The sequence below is a fragment of the Brassica napus genome, chromosome A1 (genome assembly GCF_020379485.1).
Source record: "Brassica napus cultivar Da-Ae chromosome A1, Da-Ae, whole genome shotgun sequence".
Taxonomy (NCBI): Eukaryota; Viridiplantae; Streptophyta; class Magnoliopsida; order Brassicales; family Brassicaceae; genus Brassica; species Brassica napus.
The window spans coordinates 10,970,664-10,994,853 of record NC_063434.1 but is presented as its reverse complement, the minus strand read 5'-3'; the positions used below and the strand labels follow the sequence as shown (position 1 = coordinate 10,994,853).

Below are 24,190 nucleotides of genomic sequence, written 5' to 3'. Positions count from 1 at the left end.
TGATTTATATCATAAATTAATTGAAAAATATACATATATTCAAAAATGAATTTTTACTAAACTATTTTTCAATAACCATTACTTTTGTTTGAAAATAAGGATAGTATTATTAAGCAAAAAAGTAATGGGCTTATGTTATTAAGAAAAATTGAAAGTCCATCATATTATAAGAAACTATCTATTTGAGCCAGTTTTAAAATGAGTCAATCTAATTGCCTAAAACTTTTTTTTCTAAACTAACCATAAAACAAAATTTAAACTTTATATACATATTTCAAATCAAAATAATAATTCAAAATTGATTTATATCATAAATTGATTGAAAAATATACATATATTCAAAAATGAATTTTTACTAAACTATTTTTCAATAACCATTATAAAAAATGTTGTCAACATATATATAAGAAAAATACAATACAAAGCCCAATTTGAAATACCAACTCAAATTATGGTTTTTATATTTCGTATTAAGTTTTAAAAATATAATATATGTAATTATTTATATAATGGTACATATAAAATACGATTAATTATATGATGACAATATACGATACATAATAATGACTAGGGATGGGCTTTCGGTTACCCATACGAGTTTGGTTCTGATCGATTTGCGTTTCGGATTTCCGGGGTCAAAGATTTCAATCCTATTAGGATGTTTCTAGATTTTGGTTTGAGTGTGATTCAGACCTTTGCGGGTTTGGTTCGAGTTTGGATCCATTTAAATTATTTTTAAAGTTTTAAATCATTATATATTTTAAATTTATCAAAATCTATAAATAAAATAATATATTTCCTATAAATTTAAATAACATATGTCAGAATACCTAAGCTTAACATATCAATTGGCTTGATTTAAAATTTTTGGATACAAAATCAATAATTATTTTAAGTATTTATGGTGATTTGAGTATACCTTAACTATTTCAGATATTTACTTTTGACTATCTATATATATTTTCAAGTATTTAAACCAATTTAAAAGTATCATTCTTGATGTTTTATATACGTTAAATCTAAAAATAATTAATATATATAAATATATAAATATATTTTTAGATAAATTCGGGTATCCGAATACTTCGGTTCAGATTAGATTTGGATCTCTAAATAACAAAACTTTGAATAATTTGAATATTTAATCAATTTATGTTCGGGTTTGGTACTATATTTTCGGATCGGTATCGGTTCTGTTCCTCGGATTTATTTTGCCAAACCCTAATAATTACATGAAAAACAAATATCAACATATTTTTCAAAATATACATCCGCGCAGGCGCGCAAATTAAATATTAACATATTTTTCAAAATATTTTGCTATTAATTTTGGTTCGGGTTTGGTATTACACTTTCAGATCAAGATCGGTTTCGTTCTTCAGATTTTGTTTTTTTTCAAGCACTAATATTAACATAAAAAACAAGTAGCAAAATATTTTTGAAAAATACACCCGCGCGGGTGCGCGGGTCAAAATCTAGTTTAACTTATAGATGGGAACCGTGCTTATTGTTTTAAAGATGATATCTGAATGTGCATTTATATTTATATTACTCTTACCAAGTTTGGATCAAAGTTCTGTTTTACCAGTTAAATATATACTGATACTAATAACACTACATGTGACATGACTTGTGCTATCTATGTTACAACAGACGGGATTGATTGTCAACTCTAGGAATTAAAAAAGAAAAAGAAATCTCTGGTTAGAGAAAAGATAGAATTCAGAAGGTAGGCGAATCGCCTATCTATTATACCTGAAGGGGTAAACTAAAACTAAGAGACCAAGAACACTGCCGTTGCTGCTTTTCCTCTGCTTGACTAATAATTAGTTCCACACCTTTCTATGTCTAGTTACTGAAAGATTTCAGCTCCTGCTTTCATGTACCTGCGCAGTATCAACACAGGGAATTAGATGCAACCTCAAAATAAAGGAACCTCATAAAGATGGGGATGTTTTGGGCAAGGGAGAATGTGATGCAACCTCACAAACAGTACATGTGATATCAAAGGAAGAATTATGAACAGAGAGAAGTTTAGGATCATTGAATAAAAACGATAGCAACCTGTTGAGTTCGTGACGGATTATTGATGGAAGCAGCCCCCACTGGTGTATGTGTCCGCCCAAAGTCCTAGACAATTTTAACAGATTATTAGAACATGAGCTCTGCCTTAACCATTTCCAACCAATACAGTCACATCGATTTTGTTTCTTCAAATTTAATCAGAAGATATGATGCATGATATAATATGTACCTGAGCATTTTGACCGGTGCCTGACATAGGAAACTGCATGTCCCAGAAAAAAGAAATATTCAACTAGAGAATATATGCATATCGTTTTCTAAAACGCTACCAAAACGACCACTCATCAAATCTTCACATTTATTAAATGCATATCAAAATCGAATTTCAATCAGTCCCACGTGAAGTAAGGTTCAAATATGCACCTGGCTATTTTGACTAACTCCCAATGGCGGCGGATACTGCATTGAAAAGGGAACTCAATGATCAAATTTTGAAATGATCAAATTTAGATGTTTGTATCTGTATATTCAAAACGCTTGTAAAACCATGGTTTATTGCATAAAGTGGCCCGTCTCCTTATACCACTAGATTGGTAACTCGATGATCAAATTTTGAAATGAAAGATAAGCAAATAATTTAACTAAATATACACCTGAGCATTCTGGCTGACCCCTGGAGTTGGATACTGCAAGAATACATATTCAAATTAGAGACCATGTGAGAAAACTATATGGATGTAAGCAGCAAGAAAACAGAACCAACCACTGAAGAATAGATAGGCTGCTGTACATGTTGGCCCTGATATTGCTGGTGAACCTGTTGTGGTTGTTGCTGCATTGGCTGGGAATAAAGAGCCTGCTGTGATTGGGTCTGGGGCTGCTGTATAGTTGGCTGCTGTTGCTGACGTTCGAACACTACCATTTCCTCAGGTTTTTCCCACTGTAAAAGTCAATTATATTATGATACGTATTGATGAACTTCAAATATGAAATTTATACATATACATGTTCAAGGATAATAAATAGCACAGCAAATACAAGGAATCCTCCTGAAACTCACTACAGAACATAACTAAAGAGGAACCACGTTTCTCACCTTGCTTTCACCGGTTTGACCGTTGTAATAATACTTAAATCCATCAGGCGAGGTATGCTCGGTCCAGTTACATTTGCCAGAAACAACACTCTGAGTTGCTGCAGGTGCAGCTGTTTGCATATAGCTAACTGGTGTAGAAGCAGTGGTGCTAACAACTGTCGGGATTGCAGATCCAGCCCACTGATAGAGAAGCAACCGAGAAAAACATAATAAAAAAGAGGGACTACTAAAATATATGAAGGATTGAATACTTAGACATCAGGAAATAATTGTAAGTTAAAACAACAAAAACAGCTGAGGAACTGGACTGGACAGATGCAACAGGGAAGAGGGAACTATGTTTGTACCTGCTGTTTACCATGGCCAGTCTGTGAGCCTGGTAAATTTTGGTTTGGTTGCTGCATGGACTGCACCTGCTGCTGCAGTTGAGAAAATGCTTGCTGAGATGATTGGAAGGTTGCTTGTAGAGTCTGAGTCTGTTGTGACAAGAGCTGAACTAGCTCAGAAGGAGGATGTTGCATCTTTTGTGGCGGTGGCTGCTGAGCACGAGGGCGCAATTGATCAGTTGCAGAAGATACAGGTGTTGGCCGTAGGTTGATGTTCAAAGGAGCTTGAGGAGCTGTTGCAGGAGTGACGTTTTGTTGTGGCCGCAGCTGAGAAGTAGGCAACTGGCTGCTATAACCATAAGGATTCTGCAAGGATGCTTGGGCCCCAGGGAAATTAGTTTGTGGTCGAAGGGGCACATCCTGTGGGCTGTGAAGAGGTTTTTGTAATGGTGACATATGCTGGCCAGCTCCCCGGCTTTGCTATGGAATAGAAACAGTTGAAATTAACTGATCAACACAACATTTTCAGATTTTCTATATTGGAAAAATTCAGCTGAAGTACCTGTTGCGATGTGGCAGAGGATGAGACTGGTAGAGGATTAATGGCAGGAACAACATAACCACCCAATGGACCTCCCTAACATTATAGAATGCCACAAATAAAGCAAACATCAGAAGTAGAAATTATTGAAGAAAAAAACTCCTTAGAAACTGACAAAATGCAAATCAAAGCCATATCATTTCAATGCAAAACACATCAAGTTTGCTGCATCATATGAAAAGCTGGAATGTCGGAACTTCATGCTTCTTTTCAAGAGTCCATACGCTCATATATGTGCAGCATATAAATTATGTTCGTCCTACTCACACAATACATGTAAAACCTTATGCCCGATTACTTTATGGGTGATTGGGTGTGTACATATAAGATAATATACATGATCATCAAGCTGATCTTACCTGATTTGAAGGTAATGTGGCTTGACCTGGCCTAGGAGCCAAGTCACTTCCGGTACCACGGATCCCAGTGTTACCAGGTGGCCCCATGTTTGGTGAATTCATAGGACGCCAAGGATTTGTGTGGCTTACATCCACACTAAGGTCACCAAGGTTAGATGTAGGCCTAACAAATGAAGATGAGGAGACCAGGTTTAGTCAAAATATATAATTAATTGATGACAAAAACAACGATCTCCTTTCACCCCAGTCACCTTGGTCCTGAAGCTTGAAAACGAGGCCCTGAACCAAGTCCAACAGGATGTGCCACTTCCCTGGAAACAAAAACTAGTTATGGATATATAGAAAGAAATTCATCGCATTCAAGTAATAACTGGAGAAGGAATAAGGTTCGCAGCTCTCCTCCACCCATGCCCCAAAAGATTCTCATAAATGTAACTCAACAGAACAAACAATGACAGTAGACACAATTTTCTTGATATTAGCATTATAATGAATTCAAAATATAGTCTCCAAGGCAATACCTTGACTCGCCCGGTTTAGGCCTCTTTGGATCAGCAAACCGAACAATCAACGGCTGATTGCAACCCTGGAGAAGGGAAAGAGGCCAGTAAACAAAACAGGTCTAGAGGGGATAATGAGAGAAAGTGAGATACTCATGTGATTCACAGCTTACTCTCATGGTATAAGTTCCATTGAGACCATCGATAGCTGCCATGGCCGTCTCTTTGCTTGAATATTTAACAAACCCGCATCCTAAATGAGTGTCAAAAACAGTTTGACCATATCAACACCATCAAACAATTTATAAAATCTAGTAGCAGTTACCAGACATACCACGACTCTGTCTATATTCATCACGCATGAGATAGACATCCTCCACGCGACCAAATTGCAAAAAGAGCTGTTAAAGCAACAACAGGACAAAGTAGCCGTTCACATCATCATCATATTTACTGAGAAAAGAAAGCTGACAGCCAAAAAAGTTACATCCATTTGGAAGAAGAGATCACTCAGTCAGTCCATTTGAAAGAAGAGATCACTCAGTTAGTAAAATGTGTAAGCGCTCGAATAGTTGACACAAAATTTCAAGCCGCTGACCCTTCCAAGAGGACTACTAAATTGTCATATAATCACTAAAATTACCGGCTGAGGCGACAGGGGATACTGTAATATCTAAATTTAGAACGCCTCCCTCTTTGTAAATCAGACATAAGTAACTACTTTCCATCAAAAAGTAGGATATGAGACATACCTCCTCAACCTCGTTTTCAGTGGCTTGCTTGTTTAAGGAACCAACAAAAAGCTTAAACTCTACCGCACCTTCAGAAGAAGTAAATTCAATCAGTTAATACTTGAGAGTGAGGCAAGGACCACAGAAAAAAGGATCCACTTCCTTAAGATTCATATAGTTTCCCACAATCTCAATTCTCGTAATTTGAATTTGTACAGCGTATGGTCACCCTATGTATACCAGACAATGAAGGCCAGATTCAGATAATATGGCGCGAAAGTTGATTACCTATGCGTTCTCTCTCCCCATCAGCATATCGAACTTGAACAAGGCCAGTTCCCTGGGAATCAGCAAATTGTAAAAGATGAGTTAACCTGTATTTTCCCGTCCTTGCTAAGAGAATGCATCAATGGTAGTTACCCCAGGAAGAGTGATCTGATTGTGCAATGCTCTAATGGCCCTATCCGCATCTTCAGAAGTTGCATATTTTACAAAACAACAGCCTGCATTAAAGACTGCTACATAAGCTTCTGTTCAAGGTTCCACTTGTCCCTCCATCAAACATCAAGAGGTACTAGTAAATAGTTTCTTTACAAATGTACAAGCCACGACAACATTGAAAGCACATAAGTTTCAGTACGAAAATCATAAGACATGTCCTGACAGCCTCAACTTAGATTACTGGAGTAGATTTGATGGAGAGAATAATAAACTAATGTCTTCAAATAAAGCATATGCCTTTAAAATATTTAAAAAGAACACAGTCGGTATTTGCAAATAAAATATATATTACGCAAAAAGATCCAATCACTGCAAAAAAAAATTAGATAAAATTACAAGTTAAAAGTTCTCAATCACTGCTAAGTAACAGATGATATAATTAAAACTAGAGCCATACATCACATTTTCGTCACCATACACCATACACCACACATTTGACGACATTCACAAAAAGAATTACAGTTCTGAGAAACATAACCACAACCCAACGTCAATTCATAGGTAATAGTTGCATATAGAGAAGAATGACACTTGCTTCACTAAATACATACTAAGGCGGCTCATACTGATGCTGATCGAAGCAATGAGAGCGAGTGAAAGCTAAGACGTATTTCTAAGAAATTATAATAATCGTTGCCTTCCATATCTTAGCACCATCTAACATTTCAAACCAAGGAATGTGTCAAATCTACTACAGTCAAACCGTGATAACGGGATGAGTAAAAGCTTTTATGTCACCGTACAATAACTTCTTGGAAAGTCCCGAATTATTAAATAATACATCACTCATCATCTAGTAATTCTTCACACTTGCATCATAAAGACAGAACTTTGATGGAATTGTTCAAGAGCAATCTCAATATATAGAATAAGACCACTAAAAACTGAAACCAAGCTTTTGAGCTTGGTTGGTGAAAGGTACATAGAAAAAAAAAATCATTAGACATATGATCTCTTCCACATAATGTAGATCAGCAGTGTTAGCATACAGAACAATAGAGCTACTCAACGAAACAGTCATTCATCAATGACTAAAGAGAGTATATCACATCACAAGCCGTCCAAGCAATAAAGAGGGAAGAACATACAACAAGTCCACATCCCAGGCCATTCAAAAAAAGTGAAGAGAACATTCATTATAGTTCCTCGGCCATCCACAATAAGAAAAAAAAAGGAAAGATCATTCATTAAATTTAAGGCATCAAGCATCCAAAATGGTAAAATAATTTCATCATCAACCAATAGAGACGGTACATCCAAAGTTGATATTAAAGAGACTGAAGAAACAAAACATCCAACATGATATAATCACTAAGAAACTGCCAAATATTGACCAGCAGGGGTGGTTTATCAATCAAACCATTTTATGAACCTTGTAAGACTACCAAGTAAAATACATTCATCCATGCAAGACCATACACACCATTTTCATTCATCGAAAGGAAGAGTAAAGAGATACTGAATTCAATAGGAAAGGAAAAAACAATGTTCTTTAAAGGCAACAGTCAAACATCTGTTCAATTTTATGTACATTAACTCCAACTCTAAAACATGATAAAGTCTGCTACACTGTTCAAACACAACTAAGGTTCTAGGATAGACACAAGTCGCAAAAACTATTTAACCAAGGTCAATACAAAAACCCTTTCTTAGTAAACTACACAGGCAGCCTTCTTCTGTGCCAAACGAACACAGATAAGACGCTCGCTAGCATAAGCAAAAGCCCGAAAATTGTTGAAAACTAATGGAGGCCAATGATGAGACTGGGGTTGCTTCCCATCAGCCTTTTCAGGAGACCTGAAAATTTTAAGAGCATAAATCACGACTGATTCCTAGTAAAATGGAGATAAACATACCTTGCTGCTGCCCTGTTCTCTTGTCCTTGATAAAAGCAACCTCAAGAACATTTCCGTGTTGTTCGAAAAAGGGACGGACCTATGAAAACCAAAAGATAAACAAGAACGGCTTAGGTATGAACGAGAAGAAATTAGGAACATTAATAAAGATGAACTCACTTCTTCTTCCGTAGCTGTCCTTGGTACAGAGCCAACAAAAAGCTTCACCATACTGCTACGATCAGTAAAATCTGCAAAACGAATGATCCTGATTTAGTTTGGAAATAGCTCTGATTATCACATACAAGTATAAATGAACCACCTTTAACTCTTAACAACTCGATTACATAACATTACAGTAGAGTGAGCCCAAGCTTACCAGTTCCAGTAAAGCTACTCTGCTCCGAGAGAGGACGGCCTCTCTTCTGACCGGAAAGAGGCTGCTGGATCGGCGGTGAAGTCAATCTCACAGAGTAATCAGGCCCCGTTGATTGAAATCCCCTGCCGCCGGAATATCCCCCTGCATCTGGACTTTCCGATGGCGGAAAATTCACTGGCACGTTAGGCCGAAATCCTCCGTCGCGACTCATCGGCGGAAAACCTCCGCCGAAGCCATAACCCATCTGCTGAAAATCTACTCTACCTTGAGGAGCGTTCATCGGCTGGAAACTTCCTCCTCCAACACCTTCTCTGTGAACATTACGATCCGTAGGGCTGTCATCTTCCCAGCGTCGATCGCCACCTCCTCCGCCCCCAATTCCAACTTGATAATTGCTAGGGCTGTTTCCACGGCGACGACGGCGGGTGAAAGCTTCGTCATCCTCGTCGAAACGTGACATGGAGGGTGAATCTGAGAGACGAGGGGGAGCTCTGGGGTGAGCTCGGTGGTTACGGTAGGAATCGTCGTAAGCGCCACTCTCGTGGCGATCCCCTCGGTGCCTATCCAGCTTGACGAATTTGGGGAAATTCGGATGGAGAGGCAAATCAAGTCGAAGAAATTAAACCCTAGAGAAATTGGATTTGTGAATTGGAGATGAGATCAATGGTGGTTTGCTGTAGGGGTGTTCAATCCGGATATCGGTTTGGTTTCGGTTCGGTTTTTTTCGGTTTTGATATTTCGGTTAGTAAAATATAACTATCATTTTAAATCCATATTTACTTCGGTTCGGTTCGGTTTATATACCGTCGGTTTTTGGTTTATTCGGTTTTATACTAAAAGACATAATTATTTTGTTTGAGATCATATTATATGAATTTTAGAGTCATATTGTCAATATAGTCATTTATTAAAAATATATTACATGTTCAAATAAATGAACAAAAAAGTAAAAATGCCTCTACCATCAAATAAAATAATCAAATCTATAACTAAAATCAAAACTTGAAATTTTGAAAATAAAAATATGAAACAAAATAGAAACACGAAAGAAAAGTTTTTTCACTCTTCCATATTTAGTGTTCATTAAAGTTATACTTTTTCAATTGAAAATTTTCCATTAATTATTGTCTATCAAATTTATAATCTTCATATTAATTTAGTGAAGACTAAAATAAATAAAAAAAAATAAAAAAAAACTTAGAAAATAAGATGTATGAATTACGATGTATTGTTATTTAGTTATAGTTCAAACGTTTTACAAATTAAAGTTTTTTATTACTATAAAATTATGGTAATAGTTATTAACACAAATTTAACTTATGTAACAAATAGATTTTCATGTATTGTTATAAAATAGATACATATTTACATGTTTCTACTTTTAATCGGTTTTGTTCGGTTTATTCGGTTTAATCGGTTATATACCAAACCATATCCAAATCCTACGGTTTTTATAAAATTATATCCATTCGGTTTATATGGTATATACCAAAACCAAACCATATTGTCTATTTCGGTTCGGTTCGGTACGGTTCGGTTTTACCATATTGAACAGCCCTAGTTTGGTGGAAGTAAGCGAAACGTACTTTGCGATTTGAGCGGTATAAAATAGCAAAAGCGGTCTGGATTGTGGTTCGACCGTTGGTACGGTTGACATTTGTACCGGTTGATTTTTATTGAAATTATAGCGGGGTTTTGAATCTACCATGGTTGTTCTTCTGAATGTGCTATTTGTCTTGGTAATGGAACATTCGAAAGCTTGTAACAAGATCTTCCTCAGTGTTCTTGAGCTATCGAACATCTCTGTGTTAATATATTCTTGATTTGATAATCTGTTATTACTCTTTTGTAGAAAGAAACGCAGAATTGATTTACTTGGCCGAGATAGATGCGCTAAAGCATAGAGTACAAAAAAAAAAGGTTGTGGCAAAATTTACTTTTGCAAAATACTCCATCGTAGCTCTGGCTCTTCGATGCAGTGTTTCAGGCAAAAGAGAAAACAAACCCTCGCTGATCATCCTTATAAAGCTGAAGACAGAACTCATATCTCTCTACTATTTTCATTGACATAAGTACTCTGTGTGTTCATTCACGGAATGTGTAAAGAATAAATCCAAGAGATGAAGCCATTTCAACTTACAGCTTCCAGCTTTGTGTATGACATATTATCGTGAACCAACTTTGCGTCTTGGCAATTTAGGTTGTCTACAGATGCAACATTAAGCATAAACTTGAGAAAAACAGTGGGTAACACAAGTTGAGACAGAATAAAAAGATAGCCATTAAACAAAGTTTGAAGATATAAGATTTAGCAAAGGAGAGCATCCAGGTTTCGTTTACCCTCAGGACCCTTTGAGTACCAAGAAGAAACATATTGGCCATACACAACTTCCTTGTAAGCCGGTTTGGTGTGTTGGCCAATAAGGTGAGAAGCTGGTGCTATCCTTGCCGTCTTAGAAGGATCATGAAACGTTGCAACAGATAACCTCGCCCTGTTCGCATTAGTCACTGCTCTATGTTGAGCACTTTTGTAAACGCCATTAGTTATGATCTGTAATAAAGGACCAAGCACGATCAGAGCTTCTTACTTAGCTTATATGAGAAAACATTACATAGAAACAACCTCGGTTTGATCGGCTATAAGAACAAGAATGGCATGGGAGATAGGAGGAACAGTGAGCCAGTGATCATCCTTGTAAAGCTGAAGACCACCAACATCATCTTGAATCAAGAGAGTGATGGCACCCATGTCTGAATGTGACTGGAGACCAAGAGTAAGCTCAGGCTGAGGACAAGGAGGGTAATAACTCATGGTAATGTTCTGATAGATTTCTCCAACAGCTTCCTCTATAGATGAGCATGGAAGACTCAAGCTCTCTGAGATTATCCCCAACAGCTTTTGAGCTAGTTTCTTCATCTCGTTACCATACTCTTCCACTACTTGTCTAACCCCCAAATCAATTAAAAAAACATTAGGAGTCCCAATGGTAACAAAAATATATAGATATATATTGTTACTATTAACGGCGGTGCGGCGTGTTTTTTCATAAGTAAAGGAAAAAAAGGAGGAACCTGTAGTCAGGAGGACGTAACGGCCAATGAGAGGGGTTGCGGCGAGAGAGAGGGAACGTGTGGTGATCGAAGTAATCTCTCCAATCCAAAACGACGTCGCCTTCGGCTCCGAGGAGCATACGGCTTCCGTAACCTTCGGAGGCCGCGGAGGTTGAGTCGCAGGCGTATTGGAGCTTGTCTTCCAACGGACAGTCTTGGAAGAAGGATAGGCCTAGAGCCTTCATTCGATCGAGGAGATGGATGGGGACGCCATGGTTGACCACGTGGAAGGCTCCCCAGTTGCGGCAAGCTTCGCCGATGGATTCTTTTGCGGAATCGGAGTTAGAGAGGTCGATGGTTGGGATTGGAGCAGCGTCGCCGGCGTGGTGGAGGTTGGGGCGAGCTTCCGGTGGTTGGATGTACTGGGAAGGGACTACAGGCAAGCCGCCTTTGGTAACTGCTTCGACTCTCGACGCTGTTTCCATGGAGATTGGAGATGGTGTGATCTTTTCTTTTGGGATTCGACTACAACATGATCGGACTTGCGTAAGAAAGTCAGCTATCGAAATTTGCAAATATACCCTCAGACAATCAATTTGTTTTGTGAACATACTATCAATTTGAAAAAGTTACAAAACGTACCAGTTGTATTGAAGATTTTTCTTTTTTTTTAATCATCGAAGATTAGATTGATGAATTTTTGGGGAATTGCGCTAAATGGTGTACTTGGCAACCAAAAAACCTTTGGTAAATACTTTTTTTTTTGTATTGACTGAGATTTGAAAAAAGTGATAATGCCTCTCATTCAACAGGTTTCAACATTTCTTTTTCAAGAGACTCCTCTCAACATGTGAAAAAAATTGGTCTATAGGATGTTAGACGTGATATTTTTATAGCTTAATGTTACTTATCATTCTTAGCATGGTGTTGTCAGTTCAGAAGTGGTTTTTGAATGGTTTATGATGTGTTGTATTTTGTTCAGACATGTGTAACCATTTAATTAAAGTACGCCACGAGAACAGATGATTGGAAGTAATCCGAAGCGTATGTGTTTTTTTTCTTTAAAGATAGACAAACAAAGCTATCGAAAGGCAGTTAAACAAAACCAAATAGTGGAAATAAAACACACAAACTCGTAGTAAACACTGACAAAAATTACAAAGATTACACTAAAGTTCGGACAAGATAGCAGGAATGTAATGGGAGAGCTCTGCCGTGAGAGATTGAAATCCATTGACGAGCTGAGTATGGAACTCTTGGTCTTCTTCTCCGATTAATCTGAAGTGAACCCTTATGGCTCGCTTGCAAACCGCCATGAATTCAAGAAGTGCTGCGATAAGTTGCTGCAGTTCTTGCGAACGCAATCTCGTTGCAGGCTCACCAGATAAGAAGGCTGTGCAAACACTCAAGACCCCACTGTTGACCTGCATTGTTTCCATAGAAGGGATAATGAGCATTTCATTTCCACACAATAACAAAGATAACAATATGTACACACCTGCACTGCAACACTTCCTTGGAGAATCCTCTGTAGACTCTGAAGCCGTGGTAAGTGATCCCCGTCCGAGCTACGAGGCTCCTCTAGCTCGTTTCTAAGAGCGGTTGTTCTGGTTTCAATCATTCCAATTGCGTTCTCCACCGGCGAGAATTCAAGGGATTCGGATTTGGTAACCAACAGTCTATTCACAAGAGCAGGGAATGATCCTTCCGTCTGCAGCACTGTTCTTCTCTTCCATTGATCTTCTAATCCACCTTGCGTCTTACCGTTCTTTGTAAACGGTGTATCAAACAAGAACCGGTCAAAGACTCGTGCTCGAACACTTCCAGTTGAAAGAGAGAATATCCTCTCTCTTCTGCTCCCAAGATCCTCATCTTCCATGACTGCATCAACAGCAGTAATCTGCAGGTAGCACGCTCCTGCTTGCAACTCTTCTGCCTTCACTTGTCTCGAATCTGGAATGATGTGCAGTATATGATTGCTGTCCATCCTTGATTCGTATATATGGCTCAGCTTTTCCATTATATCTCCAAGCCGCACATCTCGTGGTTCACGGTATACATATTCTTTCCTGTCCAGCTTCCCAAACTTCTCCCCGTAGAATCCCACACGGTAATACGTGGCGTCAATGAAAGGGATAGGGTTTGATTCTTGGTCAAGAATGGACTCGTATATGTTAGTAAGTAGCGTGTGACACTTAGCCAACTGCCCATAAGCCTTCCTGCTCTTGTAAACTGGGATAACAAGCTCCAAAATGCTTGCACAGAAATGGTAGAGCTCAGCTTGTGAGAAAAGCTTATTTGCAAGCTGTAGATACTTGACGGCAGAATCAACTGTTAGCTTTGAAGCACCGTAACCCTCTACTTCAGCTGCGGATGCCTCTGTCGTAAACTCGCCACTTACCATGGGGCAAATTTTACGCAAGGCAGACACGTGATCTTTGCTCCAGACACCGTCATTTCTAGCCACCAAGGCCTACACATGTATATAAGTTCAAGTAGTAGTGTTTAGTAGAATGAAGACTTGAATGCCAATCAGACTGCAGAGATGATTTACTGCTGCATCTAAGAGCTATTACCTGCATAATCACACCTGCAACCGCCACAGCACACTGTGCAGCTTCAGCCCAGGACTGCATTTCCTGGTGGGCATCACATAGGTGCAGCAACCACATTATGTGAAGATCTGGAACAGGAGCAAATGCCATTCCAAGTTTGTAGAAGCTCTCTGCTGCAGCATATCGATCCATAGCCATCACAGATCCCTGTAAATAAACAGAATTTTGACGTTCACACTCATTCACAGAATAACTCCCCTATTAGGGAGCTCGCTAAAATTTTAACCCTAAACTCTAAACCAGATTAAAAATTCAAAAGGGCAGGAATTAACTCTCTATAAGCATAAAATTATCTTCTTATTAAGAATGGGACCACAGATCATGACACAAGATGCAGATATCTCGAACACACTATAAGTTCTATTTTACACACACAGGAAATTGAATCCTGTATTACCTTATACACCTATCAGTTTCATGAACGATAAAAATACAAAAATCCACCATATAATAACAAGGCAAGGGCCAGTTTAGCAATCAAGTCCTCTAATACAGGTGACAAGACAAGCAGAAGACATTCCTTCCATCACTAAAACGAGAAAGGATATCTTTATAAAATGCCAAGTTGATTAGAAACCATACCAAAAGGGCGTGCCCCAGGCTCGCATCTAGAGCAAGAACAAGGCTGTCAGAAAGTTGTTTCACTTGAGCCCAAGACCAGCGGTTTTCTGTAAATTTCTCGGGAATCACCAACAGAGTATCATCAGGAAGACCACACTCCCTCAATAGAGTGACACTCTTAGCTTCATCAGCCATTTCGCTTAATGACAGTTGAAGCCGCCTTGCCTCTCCACTCTCTTCCAATGTATTATCTGTTTTCATATGTGTTACTTGGACATCCGACATGAGTTCTGACAGTGTAATGGTCAGCAAAGCCCTCAGCCTAGCAGTCTGCATAAAATATAGCGAGCTCTGCAAGAACAAAGCAATTGAACTCAAGCCTGATAGCAAGAAACTGAGAAGTCTTTACATGAAGCTCGATGTCTCACCTTGACTAGTATTTGAAGACCAATAACGGCTCTTTTCCTGACACTGTCATTTCGGTAAACAGCAAGCCGGAGAAGATGGAAGGCTATCTGTTTTAAGAAGCGATCATTTTCCCTTGCCATCAGTGTTGCCCCGTGAAGATCAAAGATTCTGTTGAAAATAGGAAAGAAGGCTTTCCAGAAGGCTAAAGACTGGTTCCGGGAGAAGAAACTCGTCAATATTGTAGTAATGCAGTCTAATTTGCCATAGTCCGTAGCAATGTTATGAGAGGCTGCCATTGATGAAAATTTCTCAGTGATCTCCAGAACCTGGAGGCTAACAGTGGCACTTACATTCTCTTCCCATAGTTCCTGGTCAGTGTGAATGCAATTAGTATAATAGCTCATTGAAGATTATGCCAGCAAAAAAAAGATGAGTAAAATTAAGGAGAAGGCGTGAAGACTACAGAGAAATATACCAGTTTTTGCCTCAAAATAGGGTGTAGTGATTCTCTTAACGCCTGGGCTGAAGCTCCAATCCGCGAAGATTGTGCTTGAGCTAAAGCTTCTCTTAGAGAATAAGGTTGGCTAGGGGAGGCCAACTGAGAATTAACTCTCTGCCACAAATACCCATTATCAGGTGTTCCCTCTAGCTGCAGTAAAATGTCAGAAGAAACGTGAGCCTTCCCTTGGTTTAACTTAAGATAAGCAAAAAAAAAAAAGCAGACGAGTTTCTAACTTAGTTTTAAGAAGTCTACCAGAAGAATGTTAAGGAATTCTAATTGAACTGGTTGGTCTTTACCAGAAAGTAGATGAGAGGAGTGAACACACAAAATAAATTCAGCAACTCACCCTGACTTCTTGGCGGGATGCCTCTGACAGATAATTGTTGATAGCAGGAGAGAGTCGCTCGGAGTACTTTGGTGATCCAGCTCCTTCATTAACAGGCCCGCGAGAATTGTTTCCCCCGAGGATGCTATCAGCAGCTTTCTTGTGCTGAAAGTTTAATAATTCAAGATTATCAATCGCCATAGGAGTCAAACATTGTGTGTATAAAAACTATATAAATTTGTGGATAATACAATTAAGTGCTACTAGTTAGTAAACAGTCCCCATATCATTCTACCACATCCACACAAATAGATGAAGATGAAGTCAAACTTTCTCCAACAAAAGACAAAAATTCAGAGCATGACAGATAACTTTATCAAGACACCATAGACCACCAGTATAACAGTTTCCTAAGGTTACAAAAAGAGTCGAGTCGTTTCCAAAGTTTTAGGAAATGAACCTCAAATAGTATTAGGCATTCTTCCATGAGTTTGAAATACAATCTTGTACGAGCAATGCTCTGCTGCCATGCCTTGACAAGTGATGTGTCATCCAGATTTCGAACGATTTGCAACACGCCGATTAAAACCTCACGCTTTTCAGTAGCATTTAGGTTATAGAAAACAGGCATTTCATCTAAAATCTGCAAAAGGAAGAAAATAAAACATAAATTGTCAGCCGAATATATCAGCTGACTTTAGCTATGATCGTATGACACAGAAATCAATATAAAGCTTGTGATTGCCACACCATTTTATTCCTTTACACATATATTTTACATTCCAGTAATAACGAATGCTTATGACGATAATTGATCAAGAAACCTTTCAAAGCAAAAGTGGACTAAAGAAGCATTTCTTTTAACTACGTAAATGAATGATTTTGTGCGTGATTATTTTTCAAGCCATCATGACATACCTGCCCCACAAAAGGAAAATATAGTTGTGCAATATACAGCTTATCTTCGGCTTTCTGGTACCGAGCATCAAATTCATGCTTGCATAAGAGGATCACTAAAATTCTTGCACCCTGCAAGGATACCAAAAAGGAATCCGAATTACAATGTAAACTTCTTACATCATAAGTATCTCATACCTACAACACCTAGAACCAAACATACCTTTGCCCGCAGAGGCAGCTCATCATGGTCCAGGGAGAGAAATAGCTCCTGTATTAAGATGGATGATAAATAGTTCCTAGAACATATAAATAGAGTTAGCTCAGCAAATTTCTTTTCTCCCTCCTTCCAATGTATGTAATAAAGTGCAAATGTTTGAAAATGCCAAAATGAATAAATATGTGAATGGGAGAGTACCTGTCTGATGGGTCTCTGCCAGGCATTTCTACAAAGAGATCATGATCGGAGATAATTTGCAAAAATGTCAGCTTGCACTCGTGTAGGATAGATTGACAAACACCAGAAAACTTGTCCATGTACAACGATACCTGTTGAGTGAGAGAAGGACATTTAAATTTATCACTATCAAAAGTAACTGAAGACCTAGATTATTCCCACGTCCTAAACTACTAACAGCTGATAGCAAAGATATGGCCTTGAAAACAATACACATGCACATGATCAATTAATTCGCTTCTAGTAACCGTAACCAGTAAAAAATCATTTATCAGATCAAAACGAAACTTTTATGACAGAATAACGCATGAAACCATCCTCATGCTTGAACTCAACCAAAAATAAAATCTTCAGGAGACTTCCAGAGAAACTCAAATGCAGTTTAGTATTAATGCAAGCGTTGATACCACGTACGATAGTCTGAACAAAACATACCAATTCATAGACCTGGCAGGGCTCAATGATGTATAGAAGATCATAGCAGAAAAAGGCCAAACTGCTGTTCAGACGTTTTGCCAAGCTTAGACCCTTTTTACAACGTTCATGAACTTCAGTTAAAAGACAATCAAACAATTGCATGATACATCGAAAGACACTTTCTTTGAGCTGCATGGGTGGAACATCCTCGCCTACAATAATGAAAAGAAGGCATTAAGATTTAGAAAGCTAGCAATCTGTATCCAAGGGTAACTCTTAACTTTTTTTCTTTCTTTTATGTTATCATAAATATGCGTCATTTTAGTACAAATAAGTTACTAGCGTCCTTAGTCATTGAGTTCTAGACAATCACCCATATTACAGGTCATCAGGTTCTTTATGAATTTAGGTATGCAGTTTTTTAGTTATTATTTGGAGAGGCCAATTCCTAAAACAGCATTGCATGAGAGCTTAACAAAGAACACTCTATGGAAAAAATGAAACGGGATACCGCAGAAATACCTGAAGGTAGATTGTGATAAAAAAGACGTGCCTGCTCCAATGCCATTGATTTAACAATTAACTCGAGGAAAAACCACGCCATTGATAAAACATCGTCATATACAGGTCCAACCCGGTAACCTTTAGCCTGTACAAGTCATAGTGTTCATCAACCAGTTAAAAATAAAATAAGAAATTCACAGCATATAGCTGCACGAATAGGAGAGATGGAGTTATGCTTTATTATCGTTGGGATGAGTGATAGGTCTAAGGAATGTACATCACATTAGAACAAAGATAAGCTAGTCGTTTCATCACAATGTGGGCACTTTATACCTTGCTTCTAGCTAAACTTCCCCACACAGTTGATAATCCAGGATAAACCGGTGGATGATTGCCTCCAAAATCATCAAAAGAATAATCAACATAGGTGACCAGAAAACGATTTCGGTCAGCATCATCAAACGACACCTGCTGGACCCTGTTAAACCAAATTGAAAGATCTATTAAGCAAAAGGACGTTACAAACTTGTGTTTTTGTACACCGGCTTATAATTGAAAAAAATGGTACAGAGAACAATAGAAGGAACAAGCGGGCATGTTGTACATTTACTGTGTCTACTCATACACATTGATTGCAACTGAAGTGACGGTTGACAATCCAAAATCGTACACCAATGACATTGTGGCATAGCGTTCTTTATTTATTTAGCTAAACCTAAAACCCTTCTTTATACAACAGTTTTGTTAATAGTTTCTATGATCCTTTGAGATTAAGTTCTATTGGTAAACAATTATATGATCCAACTCGACAAGTCCTTTGACAAATCGTATTAAACTAGATTAAACCCAGTTGAGTGAAATACAGTAAATTGCATACCGAGTTAAAATATCCACCATGGCTCTGAATGCTGCGACCTGAAGCAAATACAGGATGGTGCATATTGAGTGGTAAATGATGTAAAAAAAAATTCACATGGACAACAGAAATACGATCTACCAGTGCTTATATCACAAATATGTGGTAAAGGAATCAGAAGCTTTTAGCTGACATACCTGAAGAGTTTCTCCACCATTGCCAATAAGATGAAGGAGCATGTTAAGAATTGGGTAGAGAAACTGAAGCAGGGCAGTGGAGTCAACGTGCTTCAAACTGTTAATTGCCTTGGGAGAAAGATAAAGAGCATGTTACTAGACCAGTGGAGAAAATAAATCAAATGAGACAAGAGTTAATGTGACTACCTGCAACAGTTCTGAACCCCAGGGAGGGCTTGTTCGGAGGGTATGTCTATCATATTCTAGACAGAAATCCCTGACACGTTCGTTGGTGGGATAAAGCGATGAACAAAGTCTCAGTCGCAACTTAAAAATACTCTTGCCATCTTCCAAATAATCTAATCTCTCCTGTGAATATCAGACAGTATCATCGTAAACATTATGTTCGAAATAGTGTTGTATTGATCAAGATATAAGATTATACTACACAATTCAGTGTGATTAGAAATAATAAAAGGACACTAAGAATAGAATTATCTCACTAGTTATACCAAGGTCAAAATCAAGATCTGATTAACAGGTTCACCTACCACTATCTCTAAACTTAGACCAAATTACACACAATGTGGTGGCAGAGTATACTTTAATTAATATCATAATGGTTTGTTTTGCTTAAGGTAACTACGCCTTCTTGACAGTCTAGCCTTTTTGTTCGTTACCGTTATTTCATCTATGAACAATTTTCATAGTCCCTTTCCCAACTTTCTCAGACATTCATGTGGATTTGACTAGTAATCATTAGCTAAGCACCCAGAAAATATATATAAATCAATGATGAAAGCATATGATGACAGCATACCTTGGTGGTCTCTTGAAGATAATGGGGAACCAGTTCTCTCATAACCGGAAGAGAAATGTCAGACCGTGAGCTGCATTAATGATCAAAGAAATTATCAGTAAAAGAAAGAATTTACTAAACCAAGGCATACACTTCTCCCAGCTTGTTATTACTGAAAGCACAAATAGCCTAATCCAGTTGTCCAGATAAGTTTGACATCAATGATTTATTGCATGTTTCAATTTCGTTTTGGTTTGTATACTAGCATTTTTGCGCGCACATGATAAGCGCGCCCGCCCATTAGCAGTTATAAGGAAATCTAAAAGAGAAGCCTTCTTTCAGCAAAACATAAAAAGTTCTAGTGACCATATGGAAGATTAATATCATATACTTACTGGATATATGTAGATAATGGAAGTGATGCATATCCAATAACTACCTGAAAAATATAAGAGATAATAAGTAACTAGGGACCAGATTCATCAAAGAGGAATAAGCACATAACTCTAAATAAATCTTACTGGTCTTGGAGCTTCAAGCTTCGTCTGGAGATCAACATGAAAGAAAGTGAATAGCAGATGATGTGATGGCGTCCAGGTGGCAGGGAGAGACACCTTAATTTCATCATGGTAACTAGCAGCTCTAGCTCCAACAGCAACTTGTGTGTGAGCCCACTTCTGGAGTGACACACCAGGCTCTCTTGGATATATTGCCTAGCCAAATCAAAAGTAATATCAAATAAAGACTCGATAAAAAGGCATGATCGTGCCCAGGACTAGTGATGATCAAAACAATTACCTCCAGTGGTTGTTTTCGGACATCTGTATCATCCTTTCTCAATTCTACCCGGATAAAGGGATTCCTTTTCCGACTCAGTGTAACAGCTACGGGATACACATAAAGGCAATGGAAGAGATGTAGAAAAGGCTCGTTTCTTGTCGTAGAGCAGAAATCAAAAGCCTGGAACCAGAAGATGGATAACCAGATCAAATTGTTGGTCAATTATAGCAAGGACTAGAACACAGCTTTCCAGCTTCATAACTAGTTAGAAAATAGAATGATCACTGTTTTACTTCAACGTAGAACCACGGTCAAAGATCGACAGGAGGAGAAAACAGGTTGATAAAAAATAAAGGGAAGCTAAAGAAGAAGAACAAGGAATGAGTTGAACGAATGATAAAAGCTGGTATACTTACATAATAACAATTGTCAACATTCCCACTTGAGCTCGTTAGGTTTTTTGAAACATCCTCTGTACTCCACTTGGAACCACTGTTATGGGGTCCACCGGAACCAGCACTGGGACACTTCATAAGCGTCAGGTCACCGAGGCGGTCAGTCAGATCAAGAGATTCATTTCTGATACTCCCATTCTCAGATAGATCTTCAACGTCTCCATGTCCATTCCTATGTTTCTCAATTTCCAGTCTTAGAACTCCTTTAACAGGTTTATGAACCTTCCGTTTAGGGTCCTGTAAAAACCAAAGAAGAATAGTATATTAGGAAAAACAATATCTCCAAATTTTTACGACACTTTATATGTTTCTCCTCAAATGAACGCAGCAGTATGCAGTCTGATGCTATATGTGAGAGTAGGAAGAGACAACTCAGAAATCTTATTTTCTTCCAAGGTATTTAATAAATATACTCAGTCACTAACTACACTTCAAAAAGAAGACGAAATGAGGGGCTTCCCTTCCTCAAAACTCATGAACTAAGCACCATGCCGTGATTATCAAACCCTGCCAGAATTGACTCGTTTCATATAGAAAAAGAATTTAGTAAAAAGGTTGCAGTCAATCAATTGTGTATACAATACAAATTGATTACATACATGTCCAGTTAAGGAAAGACAAATCAAAGGGTACCTAGCAAGTAACAGACGTACTAGGATGATCAAACTATCAAGATTAAAATGAAACTATTTTACCCTATATCTAGTTCAAAGCAATGCAGATGGAATTATAAAGAACATGAAAAAGCTATGACTTAAAAACTGTGTTGGCTGTGAAAATTAAACATCCTACCTGAATCGACTCCTCAGAGTAGTTCTCCTTAACTTTGTTTAAATTAGATATTTCAACAACGACAGAACTTCCACCTGAAGAACCTTGCTTTCCATCTGATGTGATCTTTGCCATGGGTTCAAAAACACCATCATGGGAACTTGACGCAGTCATACTGGGAGCAAGAGGACTGCTAGGGGAAGCAGATTCGCCAGTGTTTGTGGTGATACTATTATCAAAAAGCGGAACAACTGCCCAGGCAAAAGATTCTCGGTAAGGCATAATGCGGGACCATACCTGCAACTTTTGCTTTTCCCTTTCAGTTAAATGCACCTGATTCGCAAATGGCCAAAGGACGGAGTTACTACAAAACCGGATACTTAACAATCATGATATAAGGATCCAGCTATCACCATGACTACTCCAAAATATATAATCAAAACACACAATGAGGATGGCTGATATATGCCATTGCAAGCAGGAAGCCGCAGAATATCTTTAAGTCACTAAAAACACTCTAAGAGCGAAGCATTGACAATGAGCAAGACAAGAGACAATAAGGGTAATTACAGGTTCTTTACGGGAATAGACGGATGTTGTAACGCCTCCCTCCTCGGTTGCTGTTTTTTCTAATTGAATCAGCAAGCAAACTGATGCTGATGGGGCATCTAGATAAAACACTCCACGATTTTCAGATGAAGGTTTGGCCTGCAAGGGAAAGCACGTTCACAAAGAAAAGAGCGAGAAAGACTCAAACCAACTTTACATAATCATAAGAAGGAAAAGGCTAGAAGGAGGCAGTTCACTTAGTTCAGTGACTTACATCCTGCATTTCGGTTGGCGAAATGTGGAAATAAAAATCCTCAGAGAGTTTCTCCTTCCTCTCTTGGTTGTACAATGAAATGGAGCCATAAAATGGTTCTGCAGGGTTGCAAGAGAAGGATTTAAAAAGAAAAGAACTTTAAGAGGTTGTAGTAACAAAAATTACAGGAGATAGACATTATCATCCCCCAAACAGCTAATCAAAGTCCTCACCAACTAAGCCAGACTGAAAAGCTAGAGACAAAACTCTGACAGAAATCTTTAAACCACTGTGAAAAGAAGAGAAGAACAAATCAGAAGAATATAATAACAAATAAGAGAGTATCACAAGTACAGCAAAACAAAACCTGGAATAGCTAGCTGCAGGAGACTCAGGAGTTCTCTGACCAAAAATCATAGATCTTTCATTTTCCCAGTCAAAAGCCGGTTCATAAGCAGGGAGTGGAGGTAGCCCAAAATGCTGCAAACAAAAACAAAATCACGCCACTGAAACTAAGAGCTGTACAGAGAAGAAAGAAAAGTTGAAACCTTGGGGGATCCAGAATCAGTAAAGGGCGTCCCAGAAACGCAGGCTACATCCTCATCCAATGTAGCACTCCTAGCACTAGCAAGACGGAACTCTGGAGGAGAAAAAAACAGCAGTGAGAGTTGATTTTGACCAAAAACAAAAAAAAGGACATGCATCATCACTTCTCTTACCAGTCTCAGTATCAGTGTCGGGACCTTCGAAAATCTGAGTTTGGAAAGTATCAGGGCGAGTAGTGTCGTAGTGTCCGTATTTATTAGCATCCTTAATCCACTCCGTTCCGTAGCACTGAACCAATTGGTTCAAGTGCGGCCACTGTTCCAGGTTCCCATCGAGCTGTGACCCAAAGAGGAGGTGAGAGAGAGAGAGAGAAAGGAACACAATTTAAGGTCGAGGAGGGGAGATACATACCAAAGGTTCGAGCTTGGGGAGAGAGAGAGGCTGCCGAGGAATCTTGCGAAAGCGGAGGTTGTTGTTCTCCATGGTTTCGAGATCGGAGAGATGTCGGCTACAGCATCTGAGCTACTAGGAAGGGGAAAAGGAAGCACATTTGGAGAGTTGGTGGATAGATCTGGAGGAGTTAGTGAAGGTGAGAGGGAGAGGGAGACATGAGTGGGGGCGATGAATCTTTGTCTTTACGCAGAGGGAAAGAGATCCGTGTGAGAGAGAGATGAAGCAGTTGAGAGAAAGAGAAAGAAAAAAAAGTGAAGGATTATATTCTAGATTTAATCAAAGATTTACATATAAGTTCCTCGTTAGAACAGTGTCGAGCTGGAGTCCAACCACAGTCCTTTTCTTCTCTTATTTATTTTGAAGAGTCAATCATTCCAACGACCGAGACGAGACGAAAAATGTTGCCTTTTATATCTACTAGAAAATGGGTTTTATCGTATACAACAAAAGATATCTACTTGT

General features: G+C 38.4%; 3 protein-coding genes across 3 annotated transcripts; all 3 read right to left on the bottom strand.

Annotated features, from left to right (window-relative positions):
- Nucleotides 1-1,519: 1,519 nt before the first annotated feature.
- On the bottom strand, nucleotides 1,520-9,032 carry LOC125575626 (flowering time control protein FCA-like). The gene is made up of 20 exons (XM_048770082.1): nucleotides 8,354-9,032; nucleotides 8,155-8,225; nucleotides 7,996-8,074; nucleotides 6,059-6,141; nucleotides 5,927-5,978; nucleotides 5,660-5,727; nucleotides 5,242-5,308; nucleotides 5,081-5,160; nucleotides 4,929-4,993; nucleotides 4,659-4,718; nucleotides 4,408-4,570; nucleotides 4,010-4,084; nucleotides 3,469-3,927; nucleotides 3,122-3,301; nucleotides 2,789-2,965; nucleotides 2,679-2,711; nucleotides 2,449-2,484; nucleotides 2,255-2,287; nucleotides 2,065-2,130; nucleotides 1,520-1,886 (listed from the first exon to the last, which is right to left on the bottom strand). The coding sequence occupies exons 1-20, from the start codon at nucleotides 8,811-8,813 to the stop codon at nucleotides 1,866-1,868; spliced, it is 2,328 nt and encodes a 775-aa protein (XP_048626039.1). The 5' UTR covers nucleotides 8,814-9,032; the 3' UTR covers nucleotides 1,520-1,865.
- Nucleotides 9,033-10,482: 1,450 nt separating this feature from the next.
- Nucleotides 10,483-11,962, bottom strand: LOC106446520 (jasmonate-induced oxygenase 4). Its single transcript, XM_013888284.3, has 3 exons — nucleotides 11,426-11,962; nucleotides 10,977-11,298; nucleotides 10,483-10,904 (listed from the first exon to the last, which is right to left on the bottom strand). The coding sequence occupies exons 1-3, from the start codon at nucleotides 11,887-11,889 to the stop codon at nucleotides 10,662-10,664; spliced, it is 1,029 nt and encodes a 342-aa protein (XP_013743738.3). The 5' UTR covers nucleotides 11,890-11,962; the 3' UTR covers nucleotides 10,483-10,661.
- Nucleotides 11,963-12,437: 475 nt separating this feature from the next.
- Nucleotides 12,438-23,996, bottom strand: LOC106360798 (guanine nucleotide exchange factor SPIKE 1). Its single transcript, XM_048769922.1, has 30 exons — nucleotides 23,687-23,996; nucleotides 23,449-23,611; nucleotides 23,278-23,369; nucleotides 23,097-23,209; nucleotides 22,963-23,018; nucleotides 22,751-22,848; nucleotides 22,498-22,635; nucleotides 21,949-22,260; nucleotides 21,118-21,393; nucleotides 20,720-20,881; nucleotides 20,443-20,634; nucleotides 20,317-20,360; nucleotides 19,943-20,012; nucleotides 19,330-19,491; nucleotides 19,144-19,251; nucleotides 18,968-19,005; nucleotides 18,424-18,568; nucleotides 18,109-18,235; nucleotides 17,605-17,798; nucleotides 17,131-17,261; nucleotides 16,936-17,011; nucleotides 16,734-16,844; nucleotides 16,276-16,458; nucleotides 15,837-15,980; nucleotides 15,464-15,637; nucleotides 15,009-15,356; nucleotides 14,602-14,931; nucleotides 13,981-14,166; nucleotides 12,903-13,877; nucleotides 12,438-12,828 (listed from the first exon to the last, which is right to left on the bottom strand). Exons 1-30 carry the CDS (start codon nucleotides 23,756-23,758, stop codon nucleotides 12,574-12,576), a joined length of 5,475 nt encoding a protein of 1,824 aa, XP_048625879.1. The 5' UTR covers nucleotides 23,759-23,996; the 3' UTR covers nucleotides 12,438-12,573.
- Nucleotides 23,997-24,190: the final 194 nt, after the last annotated feature.